Raw genomic sequence first — 22,050 nt, forward strand, 5'->3', positions numbered from 1 at the left:
ATCCTACCTTCATGTGTTCTGTTTTTATCACCTCTCAAATATGTGTAGGTTTCATCAAAAACAGCAAATTTTGAGCAAAAAGCTGAGATAATTCCATTTTTGTGAAGGACTTTTGATAGAGATCAGATGCAGAGCGATCTTTAAAACATACATGGACATACAGCTGTTTGCCCTAGGGCAGGGGTCGGCAACAGGCGGCCCGCGGGCCAAAAGTGGCCCGCCAGTAATATTTTCTGGCCCGCCGGATTAATTTGAAATCCGTTTTTTAATTTTTGTTTAATCAGACTTTTTTATTTTAAAATAACAGTTTACAAAAATGGCCCCGTGTATCATTCCTTCATTCGTTTTTTCAAATCAAAACTAAAAAATAAAGAAAAACTACTTGTTTTTCTATTATTTTTTTCCTGAACTAAAATCAAACGCTTCATTTTCTGAATGTGCGCTCAGATGAAAAATAACAAAAATGAATGAAAACGGGTTCGGACAAATTTTAATTGAACACCTTGGCAGACATATACCAATGAAATAAATTTAAACAGATCAGGTACTAACAGATTACATTATAATAAGGGTTTTAATAAGGGTTTGAATAGAAACCTTTCCGGTAAGTCTCATTCGCTTACAGTCCGACTTTTGAACTTTTTTCATTATTATTTATTCGCATATAACACACTGACAAATAATATGTATTACCTGATAAAAAAATATTTGCGTTGTGGACAAGTTGCCACCGGCTCGCAAGAATGTCCTGAAAAAAATGCGTATAATAGCTTGTTTAATCTTAACCGGCCGCTCTTTCTCTTCCAGCGCATCCGCGATCATAACTGTCATTAGATTTTGAACATACTTCTAAAACACAATCAATCAAATAATTGCAGAGGTTTGACTTCATGAATCATTTGCAAATTTACCTCGTAAATCATGTCAATGCAGACGTTAAACTCCGTGACATTGCAAATTAGGCCTACTGAAAAGTAATTAGGCTTTTAGAAACCACTACAAAATATGATAAAATAAACTCTTTTACTGCAGTAATATTACACTTTTAACGTAGATTTTAAAGAAATCTACTGTTCTGTTCTGTTACTTGAACTTGGGGCTCGAGCCCGACCTTAGGTTCGACCTGCCTTCGAGAACAGCAAGTCAAGTTCGTTTACCGTTAATTATTAAGACTAAATGGGCAGGTAAATTCGTTAAAAAATGAAAGTAATCCGCCAAAATATGGTTTTACATGTCTATTAAAATAAAGCCATTGTTAATTTTCCTAACGCATAGTTCTTTGATCTTTACCTCCTTTTAAAAATAAATTTGGCAAAGGAGGATTTTCAGCAATTTGTTTGAACAGCAACTCTGCAACCAATGGTTTCGGTTTATGTTGGTTAGAAATTTAAGTGAGAGTCTTTGTCCTATTTAATTTATTATTTATATTTCATTATTTTTTCTGTGACATTTTTTCTCTGCTAACAATACAATGTTAAAATAATATTTATATTGGCACGAACACAATTTTGGTATAACATTTATAATTGTTATAGGCTACTTCATCTTTCTTTTTTCGTTAGAGACATTGAATTTGAGATTCTGGGAACGAGATCTAACGTTAAGTTTTGAGGACCCGTCAGGTAGGGAAATAAAGCGGGTGAACACAGAGTGTATTTTAAGCGGTTTACTGAATAGAACCTTGTCGGAGCTGGACAAAAAGCGGAGACCTCCTTAAACCTTAGGTGTGTATGTGTGTGTCCCGGATAAATATTAATAAAAAAAGGAATACAATTCAAAAGTCGGACTGTAAGAGTCTTTCATGAGAGCATAAATGCCTGTAATATGTTACCACTAATAGTACTTGATCTGTTTAAAATGATTTCATTTATATATTATGCCTATAAAGGTGTTAAATAAAAAAATTGTCTAATCCAGTAATTAATTTTTTATCTGAGCACACAATCAGAAAACCCGTGGTGGTAAATTTTTTCATTTTTGTTTTTAATTTAAAAAACGATTGAACGAATGATACACAGACCCATAACCATGTTTTTATCCATTTTTAATGCCGTCTTTCGTATTTTAAATAGGAAATAAAGACAATGTTTCTTGACAAAAGATCAGATAGCCTATACTAGGCTAATTCAAGATAAGACGTAAGTGTGCCAACAGCAGTTGGCCCGCCATCTACTGGCTAAAAAAAATATTGGCCCGCGGCCAAAGTTACTTGCTGACCCCTGCCCTAGGGCAATACTTCCGGTTTTTATAAGTTGCGGAAGAGCGCCACCTGGTAGATAATAGCGGTATTGCAGATTGACACGATATCTCATCAATGGCGGTGAAAGAGTTAATATAACTGATCAACCCAAATGACGCCAAAATATAACTGGATGCTTACCAGCATTAAAACCTCATAAAAAAAGACCTTATAGGTTTTTTCTTTGTGCATCTGCAGCGTCCGCTCCGTGGATGGAGCCAATATAACGCCGCGGTTGCTTTTCTGAACTGACTGACTGCACACTTGACTTTCACATTTAAATATCCAAGTTTTTCATCAACAGTATCTGCGTGAAACATTATAAACACCGATGATCATCTGCCGACTCGACTGTTTCATCACATCCTCTATACACGGAGAGTCTGCTTTATTAACGGCTTTTCCTTCGCTCCGCGTGAGCTAAACGTTTCCGCTTTTTTACTCTCATATATTTCTACATATATTTGACAAAGGAAGACACAGGATATAATGTAAGTTATTATAGATAGCATTTAAGCTTGTTCTGAAATGATGACAAATCTTTGTGACTAAATATGACCTCTCCAGCTTAATTTAGCCAAAATAATGATACATTCGTTTTCATACTTTATATATAAACGTTAATTTATCTACTAATGTATTATTAAAATGCCCTAAATTATTATGCATTGCCTTCTGTATTGCATTCGTTTTGTACATTTACAGGTGCACAAATACTGTCCAATTTTAATTTCTTTAAGACACTGCTGTGTTCTGTATTTGCCGATGCTCTGTTAATTTGCGCTTAACAAGCCTAAATGATGTTCTTCAATTTATTTTTGTTTTCTCAAAAATATATTTAGCTGTAGTATAGCTTGTGTTAATCTTTTTTTTTCATAAGGGGGAATACCTGTAGCCTACCCTTCATCTATTAGTTGACCTCATTGTTCTGGATTTAAAAAATATTTTATTTTAGTAAATGAAGGCGGTAAAACCGCATACCGCGCTGGTGAGCCACGCAAAATCACCGCAAGGGAAATTCCTTCACCGCGACAGCCCTATTTCTAAAAAGATGCCGCTAGCTCAGTGCAGCTGCTCTGCCCTTCAGTGTCTGATGGTCAAACATGAAATATTCCCTTTTTGATATATAGTGAGGAAAATAAGTATTTGAACACCCTGCTATTTTGCAAGTTCTCCCACTTAGAAATCATGGATGGGTCTGAAATTGTCATCGTGGGTCCATGTCCACTGTGAGAGACGTAGTCTGGGGAAGGGTCCAGAAATCACAATGTATGATTTTTTAACTATTTATTTGTATGATACAGCTGCAAAGAAGTATTTGAACACCTGAGAAAGTCAATGTTAATATTTGGTACAGTAGCCTTTCTTTGGAATGACAGAGGTCAAACGTTTCCTGTAGTTTTTCACCAGGTTTGCACACACTGCAGGAGGGATTTTGGCCCACTCCTCCACACAGATCTTCTCTAAATCAGTCAAGTTTCTGGCCTGTTACTGAGAAAAACTTGAGCTCCTTCCAAAGATTCTTATTGGGTTTAGGTCTGGAGACTGGCTAGGCCACGCCAGAACTTTGATATGCTTCTTACAGAGCCACTCCTTTGTTATTCTGGCTGTGTGCTTCGGTCATTCTCATGTTGAAAGACCCTGCCTCGACCCATCTTCAATGCTCTAACTGAGGGAAGGAGGTTGTTCCCCAAAATCTTGCAATACATTGCCCTGGTCATCCTCTCCTTAATACAGTGCAGTCGCCCTGTCCCATGTGCAAAAAACACCCCCAAAGCATGATGCTACTACCCATGCTTCACAGTAGGGATGGTGTTCTTGGGATGGTACTCATTATTCTTCTTCTTCTTCCAAACATGTTTAGTGGAATTATGACCAAAAAGTTATATTTTGGTCTCATCTGACCACATGACTTTCTCCCATGACTCCTCTGGATCATCCAAATGGTCATTGGCAAACTTAAGACGGGCCTGGACATGTGCTGATTTAAGCAGGGGAACCTTCCATGCCATGCATGATTTCAAACCTCTACTTACAATGAGGTCTTAGTGTATTACCAACAGTTACTTTGGAAACTGTGGTCCCAGCTCATTTCAGGTCATAGACCAGCTCCTCTGTGTAGTTCTGGGCTGATTTCTCACCTTTCTTAGGATCATTGAGACCCCACGAGGTGAGATCTTGCATGGAGCCCCAGTCCGAGGGAGATTGACAGTCATGTTTAGCTTTTTCCATTTTCGAATAATTGCCTCAACAGTGGACCTTTTTTCACCAAGGTGCTTGGCAATTTCCCCGTAGCTGTAGAGGTGTACAATTTTGTCACTAGTGTCTTTGGACAGCTCTTTGGTCTTGGCCATGTTAGTAGTTGGATTCTTACAGATTGTATGGGGTGGACAGGTGTCTTTATGCAGCTAACGACCTCAAACAGGTGCATCTAATCTAGGATAATAAATGTAGTGGAGGTGGACATTTTAAAGGCAGACTAACAGGGCCCGGTTCCCCAAAACGTTCTTATCGTTAAGTAGTTCTTAACCTATTCCTTAACCTCTCTCTTAACTCTATGGCATGGTTCCAAAAACGTTCGTAGGCTAAGTATATCTTCTGTAAGTCGCGTGAAGTGGATCCCTGAGTGATCGATCGCAAATAATTCAGCACCTTTACTTGGGACAGCGCCATTGTTACGTCGAACTTGGAGGCAGCGTGTTAAGAAGCTTCCTAAGAGACACTTTGGGGAACACACTTAGGAACAAACAACTTTGGTAAGATATACCTTTCGAGTCTACTTAGCACGCTAAGAGTGAGCGTTATCGGGGAACTGGGCCCTGGTCTTTGAGGGGCAGAATTCTAGCTGACAGACAGGTGTTCGGGTGCTTGTTTGCAGCTGTATCATACAAATAAAAAATATATATGCATTGTGGTTTTTGGATTTTTTTTTGGATTGTGTCTCTCACAGTGGACATGCACCTACTAGGGATGGGCATTTTCCAGTAATTTACTATTCGAATATTTAAGCTCATAAAGAACGAATATTCATTTATTTAAATTTGTGTTAATTAAGACATATGTCTCTTGTATTTTTCATTTTGTCATAATTTCACAGAAGGATTATAATTAGGAAATATCCACAACAAGCTAAACTTATATTCTGTATGTATATGTATGTATGTATTTTTAAGTTGAAAACATTGTAAAAAATATATATTTTTTAAATTCTTCTTAAAAAAATATCCTACAGTAAAAAGTAGTTAAAACCCCATGCGGAGCAAAGTCTGAGTCAAATTCTTAGTTTCAAGTCGTTTCGGTCGTTAGTATGAATTCATTACTGTTTGATCTTACATATATTATACACTAACCCCAAATCTAAGCGAAGTTTGAGGACTTGTGAAGTTTAACGTTTGAGGACTTGACAAAGTAGGCTATCATCATTTAAACAGACTCAAAACACCAAATAAGAGCCCTGAGCAAACGAAAAAACACATCTACATAACCGACTGCTTAATCGCCATATAAATTTCTTCTCAGTTTAGTTTGACATGTATTTGTGAATAAAGAAAACCTTATTTATCCTACCTGCTTCGGTGAAAGCCCGTTCTTCTGACTAGATACAATAATGCCGGTGCTGCGGAGAAAACTCTTCCTCGTGATGATGGTTATCCGATAAAAACAACAGACGGATTGAACAAGATTGAATATCTGTATTTAACATTCTTTTACAACGTAAGCTGGCTCGATACATTATTGTTGACTGTGCAAAGTTACTAACATTAGCTTAATATAACAACATTTCACAAAGACAGAGCTTTGCTTTTAAGCTGCCATGTGCAGTTATCCGGTTCATTTTCGAAAGAGCACCGCATATAATAAATGTTCTCCGTTTCATTTCGTTCTCCGTGTCTGTCTTGTTATTAACAAAATAAAGTAGACTTTATAACAGAAAGCTTACAAATCTCTCATGATGCGGGCGGCGGAGAAGCACGTTTAATAACACGTGAGCCCTCACTGAGCCAGTGGCCAAATACGGACAAACCCGGAGATAAAAGGAAAAACTTAAATTCGTCTGCAATCTGTATTGCCAAACAATCAGACATACGAATTAATGTTCATTTATATCTTACATTTAAAGTACTATTCGGACGGGATTAGTTTTACAAAGGGAGGTGGGGTAAAGCAAGTTTTTATCAGAGCTTCTCGGTGATTTTAGTCCAGTCCGAATGCTCTATGTCAGTAATCATTACGGACAATGTCAGTAAAGATTACGGCGTCTTTTACCTTCTGTAAAAAGGTCCGGAGAAATTACCTCAGGTAATACTAATCCAGTGCGAATAGACCAGCTGTAAATATACACGTAAATCGCGTCATTTTCCTTTTAATTTGCGGGTTTCTTTTAAATATAAAAGCGCTTAAAGAAGCATTTACTTGCGTTCTAGACAGAGAAACAAGTTAGTGGCAGAAACACGACACAAACTTTTAAAAAGTCAAATTCACTTCTCAGATTCGCGGAACTGTTTATGAAACTGACGTTCTCCCCAAACTGAAATTAATCACAGTGTTTCGCGTTTTCCTTGTCTGTTTCATGATGTTTGCACATCTGATATCAAGAAGCAAGGTAACGTGCACGTGAAGACGAGAGGTGACGCGCTGCGCAAACGAGTTAACTGTTACCCCTCCCACTTCTGAATGTTTTACTGAGATTTCTAATCCCGTCTGAATTGACCATTAATATTAACGACGTCCTGTGGTAAAATTACATTACGCCATCTACCCGTGTAAAACTAATCCCGTCCGAATAGGGCTTAAGTCTGTAAAAGAGAGTATAGATGAAGTGAAAAAGCATTAAATAAGTCGTAACCCTTTAGTGGCACATTAAAAACAAACAAACATTCGAATAGCATTTTTTACATTCGAATTATTATTGCTGATCGAATATTCGAATATCCGTGCCCATCCCTGGCACCTACGATGGCAGTTTCAGACCCCTCCATGATTTCTAAGTGGAAGAACTTAAGCGGGGTGTTCGAATACTTATTTTCCTCACTGTAGATAGATTTTTTAGAGGAGTTATTTCCTCTGATATTGTATTAAAGGAGCATTTCACCCGTAAACATTCATCTTTATTGAAAGTGTGTCATATTTGTAGGTGAAATTTAACATGCATTTAGAATTTGGTGCCTATTTGACCGAGAAAAGGGGTGTTTGTAGTCTCACTCCCTCAACAAAGATATTGGACTTCCTTCTTTCAATGATGCAAAATTATGCTTTTTGCATCATTGAAAGAAGGAAGTACAACACTGAAATCTGTATTTCTCCTGTCTCAGCGGCAACTGAGGAAATGATGCACGACCATTCAAAAAAAATGACTGGGGTTCTAACTATACAAAGCTTAATGCAAATGGATGAAGTGTCCCTTTAAAAGTTGTTATTATTATTGAATAGTATTTACATTATTTTCATTTCATTATCATTGTATACCTGAGGCTTAATTGTAAAACTGTATGACAACTAACCCCACTGTGTAAAAATGTTTTCAATCCCAGCTATCAGTTATTAGGAGTTGCTAACATGTCTCAAAATTGTTTTAGGTAACAAGACCGTGATTAAAACTTGGATAAATAAAAATCTTGCAGCATAATTTTGTTTAAAACATCAAGATTAATAATGATGTTTATTATGCGTTTGTGTTTCTTAATGAAAGAATCTGTCTGTAGGAGCCATGTTAAGAGTATGTCATGTGATCGTGGGAGAATAAAGGCGTCATTAATTATGTAGGGTTAAAATACCTGTGTGTAGCTTGGGAAACATGGGCTAAGGGCAGGAGCACATCTTTTTTTGGTTGACCACATAATCTTATAATCATCGTGTAATTGTATATTCATTCAGATGCTACTTGCACTGTTATTCTCTACTATATTGAAACAATCTTCAAATGGATGAAGAATAAACAGCAAACTGCAAGGATGATTGACGTGTCGGTGTCACAATTTTATTGCTTCCCACTAATACAGTGCCACTACAGAATCAATTAAAGTTCTACTTACAATTAAAGGTCATGTTCTTTCTGATCCCATTATTTACACCCTAGTTAGTGTGTAATGTTGCTATAATAGCATAAACAATACCTGTAAAATGATAAACCTTAAAGTTCACTGCCAGGCGATATATTTTTCAAAGCCTACAGCGAACGGCCGGTTTGGACTATAGCCCTCAACTTCCTGCTTTAATGATGTCAGTTTTTTGACTAAACTCCGCCCACAGGAATATGTCAGTCGCCAGCTAAGCTGCTTTTGAATCACAACACACTAAACAACCTGAACAATCAGAACTCGATACGTATTGATGAAGGAGGGACTTCATAGAACAAGGAAGACATCAGCCCGTTTTTAGTACACTAAAAATAGTGGTATAGGGATAAGTTGTGTGAAAAATACAGTGTTTTTGAACACATGTTATATTGTGCACTGTAACACAATCAAAGCTTCAAAAACACAGAGAGGACGGGACTTTTAAATAAATCAAGACGTTATTTTTAACATCTGCATTACCTTGCATGCATGTCTGCTTATAGCCAAACAATATGTTTATTTATGTTTACTTTGTATATGGTACAGTTTATGTACATTTACCCAAATTTCCAAAAAAATGCCCTAAATTCCTGTAAAGTTTCTTACTTGGAGAATATAAAAAAATTCCCCAGATTAAGTTCCCATGGAGAATTTTTGGAAATTTACCAGAAATTTTCCACTCCTTAGCAAACCTATTATAAATTGTATTAGATTTTTGTCAGTAATTTAAATATTTTTTCTCTATTGTTTTCTCTGGTCATTTCATTCAGGCTGAGTACACTTTGTACCGCCAGTACAGACATGTTTCACATGGAGCTATAATTCAAGTAAAAGTATTATGTGATGTTTAGGTCATGTTTTCAGTCATCTGTATTTTTATCTGTTGCTTTTGAAGAATAAAACTGAGCAACAGAGAGCTTAAAAGTGGGAGGGAGATAGAAACTGGTACTCTCAATTTATCCCAAAGCGTCCACAGATCAAATATAATAAATAATATAATGTTTTTGTAATCTGGGTGGGTCCTGATTCATTTTAAATGCAGGAAAACCCTGCTGTAATAATCAGATGATGTCTGAATCACTTTTATTCAAGACCTTGATCGCGCGATTTAAATAAAATGAAAATGTTTATTCAAATTAATTAAAAAAGGAAAATCTCCCAGGTCTACACCAAACATAGATTCAGATTTTGTAATTAATGCTTAAGAAAACATTTGAAGTGAAACATTAAAAAGTCTGAAACAGATGTGAATGTTTTACTGACATTAAATGTTTTAATGTCTCTTCTTTCATTTCTAGTTCACACCCATAGAGTGAAAGTGATTGAGACCTTCAGTGAAGCTCCTCCTACAACAATCCACCAATAAATGCTGGAGTCAAACACACAGAGAAATCACTCCATGTGTGACAACTGAAATCTTCATGACATAATGTTGATGCTGGTGAAAGAGGAGCTTGAGAAGATGACAGATCCACAACCATGCAGAATAAAGCAAGAAGATACTGAGGAACAAATAGGTTGGTGTCTATTTTTCAATCTTTATTATTAATGGTTGAGGAATAGTCACAAAAACATTGAGAAACATGAGGGGAAATAAACTAAAATCCATGAGATGATAACTTTCTGCATCTATAAGAGATTCAGTAGAATTAGATTGAAATATCAGGTAAAGAGTTTTTTCCAAAGCAACCGTCAGTGGATTGAATGACACTGATCTCCATGCAATGCTCTACTACAGTTAAACCTCATGTTGTGTTCACGTCATTAATATGGAGAAAATGTTATTTTACCCAAAAATAGTAATTAAAGGGACATTGTGTCATATTTTAAGTAGTTTATTAGCTAAAATAAATTTCTTCATTCATAAATGTGTCTTTATTGGTGTAAAATTAACTCTGCCAATGCTCTGACTTCTCCTCGTAAGCAAATAATTTCTTATTTGTATATACATAGGAAGAAGTCATAAACCATGAGTATATACATAGGTAAGTTCATGGAGGTTTCCATGTCGTGCCGCCATTTTGAAAAACTATAGGTTGCAGAGAGGGACATAAAGCACTAGCCTACCTGTCTAGCTAATCCACAACGCGTTTTCCTTCAGAGCCAACGTCACATGACTGAAACCAGCTATAATAAGTGAGAGGCACTTTTTCATGATGGTCTTACGCCTGCCATCAGGCTGTAATATAATTTTTGTCTAAAGTAGGGATGCACGATCTTGATTTTTCATGGCCGATTTTTATACCGATTTTTTTTTACAAGCAAATTGGGCGATTCCCAATTCCTGATTTTTTTTATCAAACAAGAAAGTATAAATAAACAAGCTGTTTATTTGGTATTTAACAGACTAAACTTGGTTTTGGCCATCAATAACTGTAACCATCTAAAATTGACAGCAGTAACTGTGCAGTAGGCTACATTCAATACAAACATAAGTTGTTAAATGAGACCATGATATGGATGGTTGAGTGAGGGTTGAAGGTCTTGCTCTCTGAATGACATCAGAGAAGCGTGAGAAAACCTCGAGACAGCTATGAACTCGACAGAGAACTTCCCTGCGCCTCATCCATTAATTGTATATAGCAGGAAAAGTTATCAGTCTCTTAGAAAGACAATGTGTGAGTGTGTAAACTGACTGAATGCATGTATCTCACAGTGAATGCGTGAGACTTGAGAGCCCTGTGAATGTACTTTTGTTTCTCCGCAATTAACTTGTCCTTTGCAGACATTGCAACTTGCACAGCTTTTTAACAGAAAAGACGTGTTTGCGAATGATTAAAAATGTAGTCTGTGCACGCGGGTGCACTTCTGGAAAAATCGGCCGAAAAAATACAAAAACGTCTGGTTCCGATTTATGGTCCGTCAACCGGTGCATCTCTAGTCTAAAGGGACATTTCTATTTTTCTTATTCATGCTAAGAGCTCCTGATGCAAACCCAGGTGTATTGACGACAATCTTTACCCGCTAATGGGGGATGGGTTGGCTATTGCCTAAAGTGTAAAGCGGAGAAGACCTAATGCTGCGTTCAGGCCACGGTAGAGGCGTCAAGCGCGAGTGATTTCAATGTTACGTCAATGTGAAAACCTTTTGATGCATAACGGCCAGACCCGGTGCCAGACCCAAATTCACGGACGGGCATTTCATTTTTTCAAGGGGGGCACAAATGAGATCAACTTCACTGCAATGCATATCATTAATTATTAATTAAATGGACAACAAAGCGAGGAAGAACTAACATACCTCTCCAGTAACGCAATACAACGGAGAAGTCTTAAAGATTGCACCTAGCCTAGTGAAGCACACGTTGCTGGGCTCGACATCAACGCTTGTCCGCTTAATATCAGAGACAAGTGGATTTTTTAAAAGGCCAAGTGAAAGAGAATTTGACTTGCTCGACCGAACAAGTTGCCTAATCTGATTAAAAACGCCAATAACAATCACCAAAACAGGATAATGATTCTGCATCCTTTAGTCTCAATGGTGACCAAAAGTGCATAATGTAATAACGCTAAGTTAAACAAATAAGCGCAGCAAACACAAAGTGAGTTAACAAAGTGGGTTAAACATACTTTGGTAAAAATTTGGAGTTTTTAATAACATGATACAGTTAAGCAGCATCACATCACGGTTGAAAATGTGACAGATTTAATGACAGTTCACTAAACAAGTAATTAATATTAAGCCACTTACATTTTAGATGCAATGTTGACTGTTTTTGTTGTTTCAGCAGCGAAAATAGTTGAAAGATATCAGCAGAGCATAATGTGTCAGTCTCACTGCAGCACTCAATCGTGTCTTAACGTTAAGCGGTGGCGCGCTTAGCAAACAACCAAACATTTCCGCGCTCACTATTGACAAACCAATCAAATAGGCTTAAAATATATATTTTTTAAAATCAGACCAAACACATTTTTATTTGTATTCAGTAGTTATATATGTACAAAACAATAACTTTTAATTAATAATAGTGGCCTATTGATAAAAACATGGATCTGGTGAACAGGTGAAGGGAGACCTTAGGCCCCACTCACAGTGTGGGCCCGGCCCCCTAAAGCCCGCCCATGGTGCCGGGACTGATAACGGCTACCCTAGTAGCAATTTGAAAATTCCCATTTGAAAACGCAAGGCACTAAAAATTACTCTTTAGGGCTTTTCACACCTGAAATTGTTAACCCTGGGTTATTCTAAAACATTCTAACCCTGCTTCGTTTCACACTGCATGCGTTTGGCACCACAATGCTGGGTTAACCCCACAAAAGCGGTGCTAAACCTGCTTCCAATTTAAGTTAATTTCAGGGATAACCCTGCTTCTAAATTACAAGTGTGAAACGATCCTTAACCCAGGGTTAAAAGCAGGGTTTACAAAGAAGATAACCCAGGGTTAAGCGCGGTGTGAAAAGCCCTTTTGTTTGAATGCAATATTAAATTCCACCGTAAGATGGGAGAAATTCCTACACAATGACCCTCATTTATCAAAAGTGCGTACACCCAATTTCCAGCGTACACCCAAAACCAAGGTGACTTTGAGATTTATCAATATGGGCGTTGGCGTAGGGCACACTCAAATCCTACGACAGCTCAGGAGGTGGTGTACGCACATTTTGAGTTCGTGCAGAAATGCCCAAAACTTCCTAACACCACCAAAATGCACTGACAAACTAAAATATATGATATATTATGACCCACTGTAAAAAAAACAGTAATTATAAACTTCAGTGTTTATTTTTATGCAACATGGACTTCAGTGTTTAATTTGTGAGACTTTACCAAAGCGTTTGATTTGTAGGTATATGTATTCCTTAAGTTTGAGAGCCTATGCGCTTTACCTGACGTTTCAGAGCGAGCATGTGAACGGAGCTTAGTGGGAGCAGAGCGTTGATTCCGAAAATTCCGCTCGCTCAGCACCGCTTTTATGCTATATTATGGACACTTCTTTTTCTTATTTAGTCTAAAGTATGGCCATAAATTTAGAATTTGTTCCCATTATTCAACAGTTTGTTCCTTGGAATTAAAGCAACACTATGTAGTTTTTTTACCTTTAAATAATGTCTCTAAAATTATTTCAGTGATAGAACAACTTTTAACTGGACAAATTGCACTGTTGCTGCAACCTGAGCAGCCTCCTAGCTGCAAAAAGCACACTCTGAAAGTGGCGGTGGAGAGTAGAGCACACAGGCCCCGCCCCTCCCCCTGCCTGCAGAAGAGTGTCTGATACCAGGCACTGTTGCGCTTTTCAACCACATGGGGGAGCTGTAAGTCATTTTTACATGGAAACTACATAGTGTTGCTTTAATTATTATAATATTTCGTAATTACTATTACAATTATTATTACTTCAAATTATGAATTAGCTTAGTAAAACATGTGGATGTCATGGAAACAAATTGTTAATTTGAATTATATCCGGAGCTCCGTATCAAACTGGATCTTAGCTAACAAACAACTGTATAAAAACACACTACAAAAGTTACTCCATCATTTTAAAATATTATTTAAAAAAAACTTAACCGAACCAGTAAGCAGACATAGAATTTAGATGTAGACAACAGTAAATTATAATAATAATAATAATAATAATAATAATAAGAATAAGAATAAATAATTATTCTTCTAAATATCAATAAGCGGCGTTGATAATAAAAATAATAATAAAAATATTACAAATTGTCATGCAATTATTAATGTGTCTTTAATCCCACTCTTTAAACTCCCAAATAAAACAATTTTGTTTCTTTCCACGTCCCCGGCTTCTCTTCTTTGCCGTCTTCCGTGTGTCAATGGCGTAAAATGAGGGCGTGGGGGAGGCGGAGACTTGAATTTATATGGCCGTGTTATTCTAATGACGATCGTTTTCAGCCGCTGCATTTATGAAGGGCAGGTATTGCGTACCCCTGAATATCAACGGTACGCACAGTTTCATAAATCAGGCGGTGAGAGGAGTGTAAGCATAATCTTACGCCGACATATACGCCCGTGTCTACGCAAGAATGATAAATGAGGGCCAATGTATCTGAAACTGGTCTTGTTTGGTGTTATATGAAGTGTTTTAATGCAAGTGGTACATTTGGGTTTATTAATATGACAACAGGATTCAATGTTAATCTGTGACAATAAATAAGTAAACTTAACCTAATGTTGGAAGACAACTCCTAACTTAGACATGTTGACCAATCACCCACTGTATGTATATTAGGCAACACCCCTGATTTTTACAACAAACAATCAGTACCAAACTCCTATATGCTTTGTTCTCTGGTTATTTAAGGAGATGTGTAGAAGACTCAGACGGGACTTTCAATATCTAGAAATGCACCCCCATGATGCTGTATCTTTGATATAGCATCATGTATTTCATTTTACTTTGAGGAATCTGTAAACAGATTTTCTTTTTATTCTTTCGTATTTTAATTGGATTGTAAATTGGCTTCTGAATTATGTTTTACCTACCTGGTTAATAAATTGTTACGTTTGCATTCATTCAAATTTGCTCTGTATTATTGACTCTTCTAAGTTACTATAAAGTATTACGATATCCTTTGTTACCACATATCTTTGATCGGGGTTAATTCATGTTAATTAAGTTCTACCTCTAACTAAGTTGTTACGCAGTCTTGTTTATATGTGGGCCATCAGGGTGATGAGTCATAACCTCTAATCATTGCCTTTACTTTAAGTTGTATATAGTAATATGATTTAACTATATTCGGCTAGACGGTGCTATGCCCGAACCTCTGGTCATTGTAGAGCTTGAATTAAGTTGTATATAACAGATTGTGTGAGGCTATATGGATACGTTTTAATGAGAGTCCGTACACATGAAGCGGTATTGTTAAAATTGCTTTAGTCATGAACCTCTAGTTATTGCATGGTAGATTAATTATTTAACTTTCACTAAGTTGTTGGGTAATCGTATTTGTATGTGGGCTATCGGAGTGATAAGTCATAACCGCTGGTCATTATTTCTGCTACAATTAAGTTGTATATAGTAATATGATTTAACTATATTCGGCTAGATGGTGCTAAGCCTGAACCTCTGGTTATAGTGTGAATTTTGTACTAAGTTGTATACAAACGATTGCATGAGGCTATATGTGGACTTTAAGCAAGAGATCGCGGGAGCGGCATTGTTAAATTTTGTTAGTCATAACTTCTAGTACGGTCAAATGTGTGTTCGGAATCTGCATAACGGCCGATGTGGACCGATATGACATGGGTAATCGAATGAATGAGTTAAATATTGTTTTGAGTCAAAGAGAATGATCAAACGTTTATCCAAATTCCACAATTACATAAATTTTAATTCATATTACAATACGTTTTATATCTTTGGAGTCAGATGTAAAGTTGCGTAACATTAAAACGTCATTTGGTAAGTGCCGGAAAAGACTGAACGCGCTATAACTCTTCGCCAGCGTTTGGATTCCGTCGTTGGGCCAAACGGATGGATGGGGTCATATTTGTTTCCCTTACAAGGGTATTTCGGAGGATGTTCTTTGTCTGGGTGGATCATCAAGCCTATTGGTCCTAGTTGTCAATCAGGCGTGTTACGCAATTGCGTTTTTTTAAAAAGTGGAGAAGGCAGTTCTTTTCTAAAATTCGAGAAAATCCTCCGCTACACCTTTAAACATTAACTCTTTCCCCGCCATTGACGAGATATCTCGTCAATCAAGAGAAAACGCTTCCCCGCCAATGACGAGTATTTCCGTCTTTCCGCAATACCGCTATTATCCACTAGGTGGCGCCCTTCTGCAACTTTTTAAACCCGGAAGTATTGCCCTATGGCAAGCTGCTGCATGTCCGTGTCTGTTTTAAAGATCGCTCTGAATAGGATCTCTATGAAAAGTCTGTCACAAAAATGGAATTATCTCTGCTTTTTGCTCAAAATGTTGGTGTTTTTGCAAAAACCTACCCATTTTCAAAAGCTGATTACAAAAGAACTACTCAAGGTAGGATGAAACAGTTCTTTTTTGTTTGAAAGCAGAGGGTCTGTTCTTTCATTTGGTATATAGTATGTTTATATAAGGCAAGGCAAGGCAAGGCAAGTTTATTTGTATAGCACATTTCATACACAAAGGTCATTCAAAGTGCTTTACATAGAAATGAGAAAACAAAAATCAAAGATACATGAATTTAAAATATCAATTAAAAGAAAATAAATGTGATTTTAATAAAAACTGTTTAAATGTGTAAAAAAGAATAAAACAGGAATAAAAGTATAAAACAATTAAAAATAAGAATAAAAACAAGAGAAATAGAAAATAATTAAAATAGTGCATATATAATATAGTGCAATCAGTTCGGACGCAGCATAGTGCTCATTCAGTAAATGCATAGCTAAACAGATGTGTTTTAAGTCTGGATTTGAATGTGGCTACTGTTGGAGCACATTTGATCTCTTCTGGAAGCTGGTTCCAGCTGCGACTGGCATAATAGCTAAAAGCTGACTCTCCTTGCTTTGAGTAAACCCTTGGTATTTCTAGCTGATGTGATCCTAATGATCTGAGTGATCTGATAGGTTTGTATTCAATGAGCATATCAGCAATGTATTGAGGTCCTAGTCCACTGAGTGATTTATATATCATTAATAATACTTTAAAATCAATCCTAAATGTAACTGGTAGCCAGTGTAGCGACCTGAGGACTGGTGTGATGTGTTCGTATTTTCTGGTTCTGCTCAGAATCCTGGCAGCAGCGTTCTGAATGAGCTGGAGTTGTCTAATTGTCTTTTTGGGAAGGCCAGTGAGGAGGCCATTACAATAATCCACCCTGCTGGTGATAAAAGCATGCACAAGTTTCTCTAAGTCTTGTCTGGAAACAAAGCATCTAATTCTTGCGATATTTTTGAGATGATAGTATGCTGATTTAGTTATTGCTTTGACATGACTACTGAAACTAAGGTCAGACTCCAGAATCACACCAAGATTCCTGACTTGATTTTTAGTTGTTTGACCCCTAGCGTCAAGGTATGCATTCACCTTGAGAACTTCATCTTTGTTTCCAAACGCAATGACTTCAGTTTTCTCTTTGTTTAACTGAAGAAAGTTTTGGCACATCCAACTGTTAACTTCATCAATGCATTTGCACAGGGAGTCAATGGGGCTGTAGTCATTAGGGGATAGAGCTAAGTAGATCTGAGTGTCGTCTGCATAACTGTGATAGGCAATTTTGTTTTCTCTCATTATTTGGCTTAGTGGGAGCATATACAGGTTGAACAGGAGTGGCGCAAGAATTGAGCCTTGCGGGACTCCGCATGTCATGGATGTCCACTCAGATTTATGGCCACCTATACTTACATAATAACCTCTCCCTTCTAAGTATGACCTGAACCATTTTAGGACCATCCCAGAAAGCCCGACCCAGTTTTCCAGCCTGTCAAGAAGTATGTTGTGATCGACAGTGTCAAAAGCAGCACTGAGGTCGAGTAGCACCAGCACTGATAGTTTGCCTGTGTCTGTATTGAGGCGAATATCATTTATTATCTTTATGAGCGCTGTCTCTGTACTGTGGTGTGGTCTGAAACCAGATTGAAAAATGTCAAAGTAACCATTAGAAATTAAGAATTTGTTCAGCTGATTGAAAACAACTTTTTCAATGATCTTGCCTATGAAAGGAAGATTTGAGATTGGTCTGTAGTTGCTCAATACAGTGTTATCTAGGTTGCTCTTTTTCAGGAGGGGCTTAACAACTGCAGTTTTAAGGGACTTTGGAAAAGTCCCAGAGTGAAGTGATGAATTTACCACTTTTAGGAGATCTGCTTCTAAACAGTTAAAGACACTTTTGAAAAAAGATGTTGGGAGTGTGTCAAGGGCACAGGTTGATGTTTTAAGATGCTGTACTGTTTCTTCCAAAATTTTACCATCAACTGCTTCGAAATCAGACATCGTAACTACTTTCTGATGTTGTGGTCTGATTTGTCTGACCCCGGCGCAACTCAAGGATGTGCAGATCACCTTTCTGATATTATTGATTTTCTCAGAGAAGAAGTTAGCAAACTCACTGCATTTGCTGTCTGAGAGCATTTCACTAGGAATGTGACTTGGGGGGGTTGTTAGTCTCTCTATAGTAGCAAAAAGAGTGCGTGTGTTTTTATGTTTTTGTTTATTATATTTGAAAAGAAGGTCTGTCTAGCTTTGCCTAGTTCCACACTGAAAGCACGAAGGCTGTCTTTATAGATATGATAATGGACTACAAGTTTTGTCTTCCGTCACATGCGCTCAGCTTTTCTGCATTGTCTCTTCATATTCTGCACCTCTGTTGAGTTTCTCCAAGGTGATTTTTGCCTGCCATTCTTCTTCCTGACTTTTACAGGAGCAATATCATCGATTGCACTCTTAACTTTCAAATTAAAGGAATCAAGGAGAAAATCAACAGAGTCTGCAGATATGCTTGGTGTTAAAGATATAGCCTTCATAAATAGCACATTGGTGTTCTCATTTAAGGATCTCTTTTTGACAGACACAGATTTAGTTTCAATAGTAGGAGAGATTAATATATCAAAGAAAATACAGAAATGATCAGACAGTGCTACATCCTTAATAACAATTGATGAAATGTTTACACCCTTACTGATAATTAAATCTAGAGTGTGTCCACGATTGTGTGTGGGTCCATGTACATGTTGAGTCAGATCAAAAGTATTTAAAACAGCTGTGACATCTTTTGTCATAATGCTTTCTGGCTTATCTATGTGAATGTTAAAATCTCCAGCAATAGCAAAACAGTCAAACTCTGAGGAAATCGTTGATAACAGTTCTGTAAAGTCCTCAACAAATGCTGAAGAGTATTTTGGGGGCCTGTAAATAATGATCAGTAGAATGCGTGGGGTACCTTTCAACACAATACCTAGATGTTCAAAAGACGGGTAATTCCCAAATGACACTTGCTTACATTGATAGACATCTTTAAAAAGAGCAGCTAGACCTCCCCCTCTCCTATCAGTTCTGCAGAAACTCATATAAGTAAAGTTAGGAGGGGCTGTTTCATTAAGGACTGTTGCACTGTAGCTTTCTTCTAGCCATGTTTCATTTAGAAACATAAAATCCAGGTTGTTTGTGGCTATTAAGTCGCTGACTAGAAGTGATTTGTTTCTAAGTGAACAGATATTTAAAAGTGCTAACTTAACAGTAAAAAATTTTCCTTAATTTTTTTGTCTTAGTTTGACAAGTCACAGGCAGCAGATTAGATTGATTTGCCACACGATTTGATCTGGCCTTACACTTTCTATCATGTACTAAAACAGAAATAGAGAAAGATATAGGCACACTGAGTTCCTGCTTTTGTAAACATTTGATAAAAGTATTAGTATTTTCATAGCAGGAACCCGACACACATCACTGAGAGCCGTTATCAGTTGTTTTTGGTTCACCTACAGTAGATGGAGGAGGGTGTGTGCCTTGGCGTTGTGTCAGAGACCGAAGAGCTCTCACAGGACGAGGAGGGGGAACTGGGCCCACTGGCTTTGGTGGTTTTGGGGCTTGCCGTTTTCTGGTTGAAATCTGGGGGCTTGCAGCAATAGAGTGCGATAGTTTAGTTCCAGCATAAACCAGTTCCTCCATTTTTCCAGAGAAGGTCAAAAGCGGGGATGCTGGAGAGAGGAATGACATATCTAGTGAGGAGTCCTGTTGTTCTGATGTGACCGGAGGCTGTGATATGTTGTCCTGGTTTCCCTGGCTGTTTTCCAGAAAGTCATCCTTGGGTGCTGAATCTTGGAGTCGTTCTAATATGAAACAGTCTGACTGTGGTGAGCTCTGTTGGCAGGACTCAGCTGAGATTGTGTACATGAGCAGTGGTTGTTTTGGCTGCGTGGTGTTATATCTGTCCTTGTGGGATATGTCAACATCATGTCCATTCAGGTGCTGGAGAGAAGTCCTGTGGTCATTCATACTCTGTCCAGGTGTGTGTGTGCCATTCAGGTTGAGTGGATTGGCACACACTGCTGAAGGATGATGAAGGGAGAAATAGATATTGTCCTTTAGCACTCTTGCACCCAGTCTGTTTGGGTGGATCCCATCCTGTTTAAATAGTTGTCTCTGACTCCAGAACAGATTGAAGTTGTTGATAAAGTTCAGTCATTTTATGTTGCAGGTTTTTTGCAGCCATGTATTAAGTCCAAGCAAACGTGAAAACCTATTTGTTCCTCTTACTGGAAGTGGTCCACTGATGAACGGCTGAACTTTCACTGTTCTGAGTGTTTCAAAAAGTTTGTTGAAATCCCTCTTAAGGAGTTCAGATTGCTCTTTGTGAATATCATTCTTCCCCACATGAATGACAACTCGATTTACAGTCTTATGTTTCATCAGAATGTTCTGAAGTTCCCTGTTTACATCAGAAACGGTTGCTTGTGGAAGGCAGCACGTAGTTGAGTCCCTGTTGATCAAGTTTCTGATAATTGAGTCACCCAATATCAGAGTTCTGGGCTCGGATGCGCTCTGCGCTGAGTGCCGCTGTCTGCTCGATCTTGAGTGGCAGTTAGCATCAGTGTTAGCTGCTGGCTGATTAGATCGGTGTTCAATCACATTTATCACATTTGGGGATTCCTCACTCATATTCATTAATACTTCAAATCTGTTCTCAAGATGTATAGGTGGTGGTAGAAAGTCAGTGTTTGCAATCCTTGTCCTAGCTGTATCTGGGGTGGAGGAAGCAATTGCGGCAAAATGTGATGCTCGTGACAGTCTGATTTCTCGAGTGATTTTGGGTCTTGCTCCCTGTTTGTACCATTGATTAGTGTGTTGATCATTAGATTTATGGGACTCACCGGCTGTATGCTGAGGGCGTCCATGATGACGAAGCTCTGTTGTGTGTTCCGTCTGGTTTGGTAGTCCTGTAAGTAACTTTGTTTCAAGAACAGCAATCCTTTGTAAAAGTCTGCGGCAGTTTGTGCAACAAGTAGATTTTTGATGAGGCATTTCTTTTTCTTATCCTTTTGAATGAAGGCAGCTGTGTTTTTCCTTCTGGAATGTAAGCTGATGGCGGTGGGAGGGTAGACGGATGAAAAATTCCACTTTTTTGTAATCCTCCAGTCCCGAAAGTTTGTAAATTAACGTTGATGTCAAGCTTTGTTGTTTGAGCACTATGCTGATTTGCTGAAGTTAAAATTATAAGATAAAATATAAAAAGCGATAGAGCAAAGCGCAGAGCAGTAAGCAAAAGCGTCCGAACAGTGGCAGAGCAGGAAGCACTTCTATATTTCTATATTTGAAGAACAAAATTTTCTGGAAGGCATTAAACTTTTGTGAAAATCATGAAAAATGCTGGCGCTGGCTGGCAACTTTTTTAAAAAACGCTGGCGGTGAAAGAGTTAAAGTAGACTTATCTACATTAAAGTAGTGATCAACAGGGGTGATTCATTTTAGTGAGGTTCAGCCCCCCAATGAGGGCATAATAAGCATAAGCACCAATAGCAGCAGGGCTGATCACTACACAGAATGATCACCGACACCTGTCATCCAATCACAGACCCACTTAAGTGTACATTAAAGGGAGTGATATAATACAATTTCATATTTTCTTTTTGTATAGTGGGTTATTTAGCTGTTTTGCCTTGGACATTCTCGTGTGTGATTCACAGTCTATACATGTGTTTTAATTAACTTATTTGTTGATAATGTTGACTTCAAACTACAGCTTATAGATAGTTTGTCACACGTAGATTAATATGAAGTGGATACCTTTTTTAACCCTTATTGTAGTTAATGGGTCACAAGTATTTTGTTTTAGACATATATTAAAGGTAATATTTCAACTAAAGGACTG

General features: G+C 37.7%; 1 protein-coding gene and 1 pseudogene across 1 annotated transcript in view; both read left to right on the forward strand.

The window, feature by feature from the left end:
- Nucleotides 1-22,050, forward strand: part of LOC141350776 (uncharacterized) — a 381,966-nt pseudogene that overhangs the window by 274,825 nt on the left and 85,091 nt on the right.
- Nucleotides 1-22,050, forward strand: part of LOC129422749 (uncharacterized) — a 38,030-nt gene that overhangs the window by 13,540 nt on the left and 2,440 nt on the right. Inside the window, exon 3 of the mRNA XM_073856567.1 lies at nt 9,594-9,812. Coding sequence (XP_073712668.1) covers nt 9,725-9,812 — 88 coding nt within the window. The 5' untranslated portion in view covers nt 9,594-9,724. The remainder of the gene's footprint in view (nt 1-9,593; nt 9,813-22,050) is intronic.

Source organism: Misgurnus anguillicaudatus, chromosome 19, assembly GCF_027580225.2.
Source record: "Misgurnus anguillicaudatus chromosome 19, ASM2758022v2, whole genome shotgun sequence".
NCBI classification, from domain to species: domain Eukaryota; kingdom Metazoa; phylum Chordata; class Actinopteri; order Cypriniformes; family Cobitidae; genus Misgurnus; species Misgurnus anguillicaudatus.